The 11,298-nt window shown below is 44.5% G+C and overlaps 2 protein-coding genes, 1 non-coding gene and 1 pseudogene across 11 annotated transcripts in view; all 4 read right to left on the minus strand.

Annotated features, from left to right (window-relative positions):
- The window catches only part of LOC127944298 (uncharacterized), a 170,237-nt gene extending 160,108 nt beyond the window's left edge, over positions 1 to 10,129 (minus strand). Inside the window, exon 1 of the mRNA XM_052540185.1 lies at positions 9,945 to 10,129. The gene's annotated coding sequence lies outside the window, so the exon portion shown is untranslated. The remainder of the gene's footprint in view (positions 1 to 9,944) is intronic.
- Positions 1 to 11,298, minus strand: part of LOC127944872 (uncharacterized) — a 352,827-nt gene that overhangs the window by 194,103 nt on the left and 147,426 nt on the right. The window contains exons 2-3 of one of the 9 annotated variants that reach the window (XM_052541258.1): positions 8,252 to 8,378; positions 4,626 to 5,674 (exon numbers count right to left, since the gene is read on the minus strand). The exons of the other annotated variants lie outside the window; for them this stretch is intronic. Of the exons in view, the coding sequence (XP_052397218.1) occupies positions 5,090 to 5,674; positions 8,252 to 8,368 (702 nt within the window). The 5' untranslated portion in view covers positions 8,369 to 8,378 and the 3' untranslated portion in view covers positions 4,626 to 5,089. Of the gene's footprint in view, positions 1 to 4,625; positions 5,675 to 8,251; positions 8,379 to 11,298 lie in introns of those variants that run through there. 9 annotated transcript variants of the gene reach the window in all.
- On the minus strand, positions 3,899 to 4,062 carry LOC127945233 (U1 spliceosomal RNA). Its single transcript, XR_008150579.1, has one exon. It is a non-coding gene; the product is annotated as a U1 spliceosomal RNA (small nuclear RNA).
- On the minus strand, positions 4,437 to 4,610 carry LOC127945586 (uncharacterized; annotated as a pseudogene).

Consider the following 11,298-nt stretch of genomic DNA (forward strand, 5'->3'; position numbering starts at 1 on the left):
AAAATCCCCTGCCAAGACCACCAGCCGGTTCGTATATAATAACGGAAATATTTTTCCCAAAAAACCTTCCCTCTCCTCTCGCTTACTGGGCACATACACATTTATGAACCGCAAGGCCACACCCCTCCATCTTGCATCCACAAACATCACTCTCCCTGGAACAATCACCCCAGATGTTTCAACTATCACCTCCCAGGAAAAGAATAAAATCCCCACCCCATCCGCCCTCACATTCCCCACTCCCCAAAAGGATGGTCCCCGAGTCCAATCCTTCGAAAAATTCTCCACATCCCTTTCATTCTCCAAGTGACATTCTTGCAAAAACAAAACATCATAATATAAATCTTTAACAGAAAAGAAAACTGCTGTCCGGCGCTCTGCCATTTTCAGCCCTCTTACATTAAATGTTGCCACTCTTAACAGTCCCATTGAAAACCTTTGGACTCTCTCCAAAAGCCCCCACATTGCCCAAAATACTTCCCCAACCTACTTCCCCCCTTATTCCTCCCCATTTTCCCCACATTCTCTTCTTCCCCTTCCTCCCTTTACCCTCCTTGAAACCACTTCAGACCATTCCCCGGATTCTGCTATCATTTCTTCCCCTCCCTCTTCCTCTTCAATACTATCCCCCCAACCAGTGCTTGTCCCTCCCTCCTCATTCTCTTTTCCTTCATAGCCCTCCTCATTACAATCTTGACTCACAGAGTCCTCACTAACAGAGTTCTCCAGTTTGCTGTATTTGCATATTTCCCCATTATCAGGGTCACTGGCCTCACTCCAGGCTCTGCGACGGCCAGTCCCAGATGCTGACTCTGCTGCAATCTCCATCTTTGACTCACTATATACTGTCTCTCGTTGATGGGTTGATCCAGTTGCAGGCTCCAAAATGGTCTGCTCCTTATCCACCTCCAACACCCCAGAAAGCACCTCTGTGAAGTCCAGATCTGTCCATCCTGGAGATGGATTAAGCTGCTCCTCTGATCCCACTCCTTTTACCTCCTTTCCATCCAGGGACAAGGTTATCAGATCCCCCACAGTTCCATCCGCTTGTTCCTTCATACCAGCACACTCCTGACTTGATGTACTCATACTTCTCTGATCATTCGCACCTGTCGCTTGTTGAAGATGCCCCTCCCTTTCTGCTGGTAGACTGCTAAGAATGGCATCCAGGTCTGCCTGCAGATCATGACCTTCCTTCAATATGCTCGCATATGACTTGTTTCTTGAAGGACAGGTACGATAAAGATGATCGGCCTTGCCACAAAGGCTACAAAGTTTTGGTGCGGGGCAGGCAGAAGCAACGTGGTCCGCCTTCCCACAAAACCGACAACGCTGTCCTTCACATTCTGTTTTAATGTGTCCTTCTCCACCACATCTCCTGCAATACATGGGCTGCCCAGGGTAGTAGAGAAAGCCCCTGTTAGGCCCAATGGAAATGGACCCAGGTAGGTGAATCAGGCTTCCAGGGACTGCGGAGTCCACCTTGAGCTTCACAAAAAACCGCCTCTTTCCAGTCCAAATCCCAAACCGATCCCTCACACGCTCACCTCCTTTCACAGCCTCGCAGTGCCTCTCAAGAAAAGTCATTACCTCCACATCCTCAACAAAAGGATTATATAGATGGATTGTGAGAGGTAAGTAATCCTGTGCAAACAGAGGGTGCAAACTCAGTCCTTCCAACAACTTGTGCTTTTTATGCCCCCAAGACTCAAAAAAACTCACACAGTCCGTTAAATTGAAGAAGGTCAGATCCATAAATCCCATTGCGGTGAAATCCTGAAGACAGAACACTGATGAAGCTGCTACGTTGAAGACTCCTTTCAAGACATCCACGACCACAAATTCCCTCCTGAAGTTTTCCTTCACAGACCGGACAGCATTCTGTAGCACTTGAATCCGTACAGTATTCTTTAACCGCGCCATCATGGCCGGCAAAGCACCATCTCCCCTCGACGTAGCCATCGCCGCTACACTTGATCTTAGCCAAAAGGCCGAGAAGCGATGCTGCTAAGACGCAGCAGGGAGGAAGCCGGACACGGCGATGCCCATCTCGGCTTTGGTAAGTTTTGGGAGACCTAAAAACGCTGGGGGATGGTACCCTGATAGCACACATACATCTAGGAGACGTCTATTTGACATATGAATTTACATCTGCAAGATGTAGTTTTAAGGCTGTTTGCTCATCTGCAATACGTCTATTGGACGTCTCCTTTTAGCAGTGTTTGGAAGGTTACTTTGGAAATGTAATAGGTTACAGATTACAAGTTACCCTGTTTAAAATGTTATAGTAGTATAACTTTTTCAATTACTTTATTAAAGTAATGTAACTAATTACTTTTGAGTACTTTTAGATTACTTTTCTAAATTTGTGAAAATGAAATAATAATAAATAAAAACATATACATCAACTCAAATACAGTTATCTAATAAGCATGTGTCATTCCTGTATAATAAACTCCTGAAACATTGTTTTTTTTTTAAACTGCTGTCTCTTTGTATATGATATGATAGGTAAAATGCATGACGTGACACAGAGCAGTTCTAGAAATGATGTTTATGTGCTCATGTACTCCTATATTGAGGCGGCAGAGGCTGACAACACTGCAAGCTTCAGTAGGCCTATTTGTATTAAATGAAACTGCATGTTTTTGCCATTAATTTACAGGAAGGGCGGACTGGGAAAAACAAAAAATTCTGTTAAAATTCTGGAAATTATTAGGGCGTATGTCTCAGAACAGTCAGTGCAATTTGGGAAAGAAATCAGTGAAATCTGTATGTGGATGTGTGTAAATATTCAAATGTAATTGCCTTTGTAATCGTTAAAAATTTCATAAGTAACTTTAATTTAATTACTAATTTTTTCTTCGTAACTGTAACTAATTACAGTTACATTCATTTTGTAATTAAATTACGTAATGCTGTTACATGTAACTAGTTACTCCCCAACACTGCCTTTTAGATGTCAGATAGATGTCAATTAGATGTCTTTTAGATGTTTATGATTTAGAAGGTATATAAAACTGACATCTGAAAGGCGTATGTCAGACGTTTGTAGATGGCAGATGCTTTCCAGATCAACATTTCTTTAACAGACATCTTGCAGACGTAAGTGTGCTATCTGGGTAGTACCCTCCCCTGTCTACAACGTCACCGGGCCTCGTCCCGATCGGCCTGACGGAAAGTACGGCATGGCTCGTAACTCCCAAACGGTTGGTCGCAGAGCCACGTGCCTTATGTCACCGGAATCCTTGGCTCGAGCCGAACGAGACGCAGGTCTCAGATTGGCCCGTCGCTCTGACGAAATTTTCGGGTATTTTGGATTTTGTCGAAAACCTTCTTTTGCAACCTGGCGCCAGGTATTTGGCCCAGTCCCACCCAAATCAGCACAGAAAGCTTCTCTGGAGTCTGACTGTCAATAATCATCCAAAAAAATAGGAAATTTCCATTCACCTTGGCGAGGGGACCTCAAAGCGTGCTAAGGTGGCGTGTCCGAGGTGGCTCGAATGGCTATAACTCCAGGAAGGAGTGAGATCCCTTCACCCAAATCGGCACACCTGTGCAGGGGCTCAGTCCGAGGCCAGGTGAAAAAGGGCGCGGCGACAGGCCACTAGGTGTCGCTGTAAGCGACAACAAAATTAATACGAATCGAAAAAAAGGACAACCAAACAACATGGAGACAGTTACAGCTAGGCTGCAGTCAGTCCAATCTACTTTCAAAGTAAGGTCTGCGCTATGTTCGAACTAAACTACCCACCAGGGTCCGATTTTTCAAGAGCGCAAGTGACTTTGTTTCACAGGCGCACAACACATATCTCGCATGTGACAGAACTCCCCATTCTGAAAGGAAAATAAATAAAAAACTGTAAAAACCTCTTCTGCTTTGTTTCACCAACAATTTCAGGGGAGAGCGCGAACGCAGTCCCCCACTACCATAAATTATGCAGTCGAGATTCCCGCATTTGGGGAATTCGCAGGGGTCAGCATGGCCGGAGTGCAATGGACAAGCCTCGCCCTGGGTGAACCGCCTTCTTGATCATGGTGTCTCCCCTGCCAGGTAAGTATGAAGGCCCAGGCGGTCAGCCAGAGGTCTGATTTGCATCTCTACCATCCTCACCAACGGTTAGCCCTCCGCCCCCCCTCCGGGAAAGGAAGGACGGGTGCCTTCCGTTACTGGCCTGGAAACTGCCAAGCTCATGGGCCGGTGCTTCCCAACGCCAGTTTTAGATGACTCTCTTTAAACAAACACACCTGATTCGATGCGTCACCTCGTCTGTGAAAGACTTCAAGACCTCAGGTGGGTGCATCGTTAGTGGAAGAGTCCAAGACCCCAGGTGGACACATCAGGAAAAAAGTTTGCAATAAACCACAGCATCTGCAATGGCAGCTCTCATTCCTTGTTCTGCTATTCGACACAATAAATGGCAATCCCCAAAAAGGGAAAGCACACCGTTCCTGGAGACACTGCAATACCAGGCCGATGCATGGAGTGGACGGAGCAAGCCCCGGCTCCAGCTCCGTGATCTAAAAATCCATTTAATATGTAGTCCCCGGATGGGGGACGTATCAGATATTAAACTGATAAGAACAGATTTTTCTTTCGAAAAAGTTTTATTGTCACCATTTACATTTTTTCCATTTGCATTTTTTCTTTTTCACACAACGTTTTCTTTTTAATCACACATTAAAACAAGCAATATAATATATAATAAATACACATGGTAAAATGAAAGAAACAATCATTGTTAAAAAGCATTTGATTAAAACCACAGTGTTTTGCTTGTTTTTAAAAGTCCATTATTGAGGTGTGTTTAAAAGGTGCGGTCAGTTCCAAAAGTAAAATACAAATTTAAAAAAAGCAAACAAGCCTCGTATATATATGTTAATAAAACCTCTTTCATGATAAAACAATAAAAAACACCAATTAAAAATCATCTATTGTGCAAGACCGGGGGTGAGTCCTTATCAAGTGGGTCATCACCCCACTCTCCAGAACAGGGACATGAGATGCTACTTTGTGGACTCAGCGGAGATCCCCTCTCCTCCGGCCCGCTGGCCCGCTGTTCCCGTAGCCAGAGTGGTGAGGGTGCATCTACGGGCGGCCAGGGTCGGTGCCTGCCGGGACCCTCTCCGTGCGACCCCGGCCCCCCCGTCCGAATATCGTCGTCCGGTACCCCTGCAGCATTGATGTTACCTTTAGCTCGCATGCATGGAGGGTTACCGTAACGCGCTTCCCCACCAGCAGGTTTCTGGTGGCCCAGATGGCATCCTTGATGACGTTGAGGGTGAGCCAGAGCGAGGTAAATTTCTGTGCCGTCAAGTCCTTCAAGCCCCGGCCCACCCCAAGGATGGCGAGCTGGTACCCGAACTGGGCCCCACCCGCTGGTAGGCACGGGAAATACAGGGGGCCGGTCTTGGCCCACAGGTCCCGCGCAGCGCTGCACTCCCAGAGCAGGTGGTGGACGGTCTCCGGGGAATTGCAGCCGGACCGCGGGCAGATGGGGTTTTTGGCCATGCCTCTGGAGTGCATAACCGCCCTGACCGGGAGGATCTCATGAGCCACCATCCACGATAAGTCCTTGTGCCTGTTCTGGAGAGCGGGGTGAGCCGCGTTCCGCCAAACTTGTTTGGCCTCACTTGGTGTGAGGCCCGGAACTGGACTCACCGGTTCCCGGTCCTGCACAACAGAGATGAGAGACTTGTGTTGAGTTAAAATGGTGACATCTTCACTCTCTAAAAGGTATTTCTTTAAAAACTTTTTTATAAAACTGTATTCTTTGGGCAAGTTAAAAGACACTGGGGTTTTCAAGTCCACTGGTAAAATTTTCAGTGTTCGTAGGTAAGACCCCATCCAAAATCGCGCCATTGCAGCCGTCTTGTTTTCTTTGGATGGGGTCATGGCATAACTAATGTGCAGGGCGGTGAAGCGGCTGCCTAAAAACAGGTGGGGGTCTGGGAGGCCTTTTCCACCGTTCTCCGGCCTTTTCTTGATGGTCTCCCTCTTCAGGCGCTCCCACTTGGACCCCCACAGGAAGTAAAACACCGCCCTCTCCAGTTTCCCCAGGAACCACCGAGGGGGGCTAAAAACAGAACAGACAAGTAAAATCAGAGGTAAAATCACAGATTTAAAAATTAAAACCTTGCCTTCCATCGTCATCTGTCTTAGTCCCCAAAATCCCAGTCTTTTCCTAACTTTCCCTAACAAGTCAGTCCAGTTTTCCCGTCCACCCCCGTCTTTATCAAATTTAACGCCTAAAATCTTAAAATCGTTGTCTTTAAAAACCAAATCAAGTCCTCCTGTGTCCACGTCTCCCCACGGCCCGAAGAGCTGGGCCTCGGACTTGTTTCTATTGAGTTTGGCGCCCGAGGCCCGACCGTACCAGTCAGTCAAGTCCAGTGCTCTTCGTATTGATAAAACGTCTGTGGCTAAAAGAGTTACGTCGTCCATATATAAAACACAGGTCGCCGTCAGTCCCCCCGTCCCAGGAACGTCCAGTCCTTTGATCCATTTGTCCCTTCTCAAGATCTGTGCCAGTGGCTCGATGCAAGCCACATACAGAAGAGGAGATAAAGGACATCCCTGACGGACACCACTGTGTATGTTCACAGCCTTGGAAAGATGCCCATTTATTAGAATTTTGCTGACTATTCCCTTGTACAGCAGTCCCACCCAGGCTATAAACCTCTTTGGAAACCCCATTTTCTCCAGAACCTGGAAGAGGTACTGGTGCGAGACTCGATCAAATGCTTTTTCAAAATCTAAATTTAGGACTACTAGCCGAATATTTCTGTCTCTCGCGTAACAGATGGCGTCTCTAATCAGCACTAGGTTGTCTGTTATCTTTCTTCCGGGCACAGAACAAGCTTGATCCGGGTGAATCACGTCCTCTAAAACAGTTGACATGCGTGTTGCTAAAACTTTGCTAAAAAGTTTATAATCGAAATTTAAAAGTGTTATGGGTCTCCAGTTTTTTAAGTCAGTCCGGTCACCTTTTTTGTGAAGTAAAGAAACTATCCCTATTCTAAAACTGTCTGGAAGTCTGTCGAGGGTCTCAAACTCTTTAAAAACTGTCAAAAGCTCTTGTCCTAAAATGTCCCAAAATGTTAGATAAAACTCCAGGGGAAGTCCATCCACTCCTGGGGACTTCCCCCTTTTAAAACCTCCAAGAGCTTTTTGGGTTTCTAAAATGTTCAAATCTTGGGCTAAAATCTCATTTTGACAGTCGACCCTTTTCTCAACAAAATTTAAAACTTCTTTTACGGTGTCTGAGTGTACCTTTTTAAAACTATATAAAGCCCCATAAAATTTTTCCACATCCTCTAAAATCTCTTTTGTTGTGTTAACCTCCCTATCCCCTGTTTTAACCCTGGTTAACCCCCCACCCCTTGTTATTATTTTCTTAAAAAAATATCTGGTACACTTTTCCCCTTCTTCAATTTCTCTCTCTTTGCTTCTTAAAAGGACCCCTTTACTTTCTATATTGGCTAAAACTGACATTTCCTTTTTTACATCCTGGATTTCATTGTTAAAATCAAAACCATTATTTAAAAGATTAAAATACCTTTGTAGTCTTTTTTGCAACCCCAACATGCATTTCTTTTCCCTACTCTTCTTTTCTTTCCCTATCTTTCTAAAAAACTGTCTCGTCCGGTCCTTTACCATCTCCCACCACTGTGCACGTGTATCATAAAAGTCTTGGAGGGTCTGCCATTGGCTGAACTGTTCCCTATATTCTAAAATTACATTCTTGTCTTCCAACAGGGAACAGTTCAGCTTCCACAGCCCTCCCCCTACCGTCACACCCATGGGCAGTGAAAGGGTGCAAGACAGCATCATGTGATCAGAGAAAAAAAGGGGGGTTAATGTAGCATCGGTTGGCGGGCAGTCCCTTGTAAACACGTAGTCGATTCGAGAGGCTTTGGTACCATCACCACTGAACCAGGTGAAGCCCTCCTCTCTTTGATGCAAAATTTTAAAACAGTCGACTAAATTAAAATCTCTGACTAAACCCTGCAATAAAACCGACGTTTTGTCCACTCTGAAATCCTCCCCTACCCTTTTCCTGTCTGTTTTAGATAAAACACAATTAAAATCCCCTGCTACCATTAGGGGAGCCCTACCTAGCATGTGGGGTTGCAAGTCTTCTAAAAGCTCATATCTTTCGTTCTTTTCCGTAAAACCATATACATTAAGAACATTAAAATCCCTGTCTAAAAAGGTCAGATTTACTAAAAGTGCCCGGCCTTGCCTCACCACAGTGCTGCCCTTCACCAAGATGTTAGGATTATTAATTAAAACCGCAACTCCGTCGTTTTTGTTAAAATTTGATCCGCTCCATATGGAGGCTCCTGCGGACCATAGCTCTTCCATTTTTGTGTACCTAGTTAAAAAGGGCAGAGAACACTCTTGTAATAAAAACAAATCTGACTTAAAAGATTTTAAAAGGGACAAAATACTCTGTGCTCTAATGGTGGACCTCACACTTCTGACATTGATAGTAGAGATGGTGAGGGCCATGAGCAGTAGGGTTAAAAAGGTATGAGGCATTTAAAACAGAAGACAATAAAAAGACTACAAAAATATGATTAAAATCATGTTACATCTTGTAGCATTTGTCTTTCCTTTTCCCCAGATGAGCTGAGGTCAGGAGGGCAAATGCCTGTCGCTTCAGAGGCCACAGAGGGAACCTCTTGTGGCTCCTTTGGCGATGATGCTGTTAGCTTAATGTGCAAAAAGGAAACCTCATTTGGGGACTCTAGGGGCCACATGCGCTCCAGATCTACCGAGTCGGAACTATCGAGCTTATATGCTGCCCTAGATTTTTTCTCCTCCGTTACAATCAGAGGAGACCCCGCAGGTCTTTTTTGCACCTGAGCATTAGGGAGTGAACACTGTGTCTCACTCCCGGTGGATTCTTCCACCCCATCCGAAACTGTTACCAGTGACTCTTCCTCACTTTCCTCTCCTTCCATTACCACTTCCTGTTCCGTTGCCTCCGCCCCTGTGGCCGCCCCACTTCCTCCTTCCTGCCCAATCCCTGAGGCCGGCTGGGAATTTGAAATTCCCGCCAAAACCTCAGGGACCGCCTCCTCTCTCCTTTGTTCCTTCGTTTGTTGCCCATGTGGGGCGGCCATTTTTAGCTTGTTGGCAAAACTTTTAGGGCAGTCTCTGTAGAGATGGTTTGTTTCTCCACAAAGATTGCACCGTCTGCCATTGGTACAGTCATCAAAACTGTGACCAATTTCTCTACACTTCCCACAGATTAACTCTTGGCATGCTTCAGCTAGATGACCAAAACTTCCACACTTTCTGCAGAGTTTGGGCATTCCTTGATAATGTATGTAGCCTCTGTTCTCTCCGAGCACAATCATGGAAGGCAGATGTTTCAGGCCCTGGTAGCCCCCAGCGTCTTCCCATTGTTTAATGGGAATTCGCCAGGAGCATGTCCAAATGCCATCTTCATCTAACACTTTGACAGGCTGGCCTCGAACAGTGCAAAATCTACCCAACCAAACACAAATATCATCTCCAGTCACGGTTTCATTGAACATCCTGACAATCACAGTTTTAAGTGTGTTATCAGAAAGTTTCTCAACAGTGAACATGGAGAACTGGGCTTTAACTGATTCAAACCTTTGCCAAAAGTCATTAAGTAGGGAAGCGGTTTTAAAACTAACATCAAATCCTTTGTTCAAGGGCAGAGTCATCAAACAATTCAGGTCGTCACATTTAAAAGCTAGGGTCTTTTGGATCAGCTTCCTGGAAAAGTCCATACGGGACATTCCCAGGAGCTTCCCCTCACCCTGCCTGAATAAAAAACGCACGCTGTGGTGCCTCCGCACGCCGGCACGGGCAGCCGACATGATGGAGGCACCAACAGCCTAAAAACTTAAAACAACAATAAATACAACAATAAATAACAAAATAAATAATTAAAAGACCTCACCTTAAAACTTGTTGGAGCCCGAAGCAGCAGAGTTCAATATACCTCTCGAAGTTGTGTGACTCAAGATATGAAACGATCTCGAGTCAGGAAACCTCCAAGAGGCGATCGCAGTCTCAACCGTCCGACAAGATACTTGATCTTAGCCAAAAGGCCGAGAAGCGATGCTGCTAAGACGCAGCAGGGAGGAAGCCGGACACGGCGATGCCCATCTCGGCTTTGGTAAGTTTTGGGTGACCTAAAAACGCTGGGGGATGGTACCCTGATAGCACACATACATCTAGGAGACGTCTATTTGACATATGAATTTACATCTGCAAGATGTAGTTTTAAGGCTGTTTGCTCATCTGCAATACGTCTATTGGACGTCTCCTTTTAGCAGTGTTTGGAAGGTTACTTTGGAAATGTAATAGGTTACAGATTACAAGTTACCCTGTTTAAAATGTTATAGTAGTATAACTTTTTCAATTACTTTATTAAAGTAATGTAACTAATTACTTTTGAGTACTTTTAGATTACTTTTCTAAATTTGTGAAAATGAAATAATAATAAATAAAAACATATACATCAACTCAAATACAGTTATCTAATAAGCATGTGTCATTCCTGTATAATAAACTCCTGAAACATTGGTTTTTTTTTAAACTGCTGTCTCTTTGTATATGATATGATAGGTAAAATGCATGACGTGACACAGAGCAGTTCTAGAAATGATGTTTATGTGCTCATGTACTCCTATATTGAGGCGGCAGAGGCTGACAACACTGCAAGCTTCAGTAGGCCTATTTGTATTAAATGAAACTGCATGTTTTTGCCATTAATTTACAGGAAGGGCGGACTGGGAAAAACAAAAAATTCTGTTAAAATTCTGGAAATTATTAGGGCGTATGTCTCAGAACAGTCAGTGCAATTTGGGAAAGAAATCAGTGAAATCTGTATGTGGATGTGTGTAAATATTCAAATGTAATTGCCTTTGTAATCGTTAAAAATTTCATAAGTAACTTTAATTTAATTACTAATTTTTTCTTCGTAACTGTAACTAATTACAGTTACATTCATTTTGTAATTAAATTACGTAATGCTGTTACATGTAACTAGTTACTCCCCAACACTGCCTTTTAGATGTCAGATAGATGTCAATTAGATGTCTTTTAGATGTTTATGATTTAGAAGGTATATAAAACTGACATCTGAAAGGCGTATGTCAGACGTTTGTAGATGGCAGATGCTTTCCAGATCAACATTTCTTTAACAGACATCTTGCAGACGTAAGTGTGCTATCTGGGTAGTACCCTCCCCTGTCTACAACGTCACCGGGCCTCGTCCCGATCGGCCTGACGGAAAGTACGGCATGGCT

The sequence above is a fragment of the Carassius gibelio genome, chromosome A23 (genome assembly GCF_023724105.1).
Source record: "Carassius gibelio isolate Cgi1373 ecotype wild population from Czech Republic chromosome A23, carGib1.2-hapl.c, whole genome shotgun sequence".
Lineage (NCBI taxonomy): Eukaryota > Metazoa > Chordata > Actinopteri > Cypriniformes > Cyprinidae > Carassius > Carassius gibelio.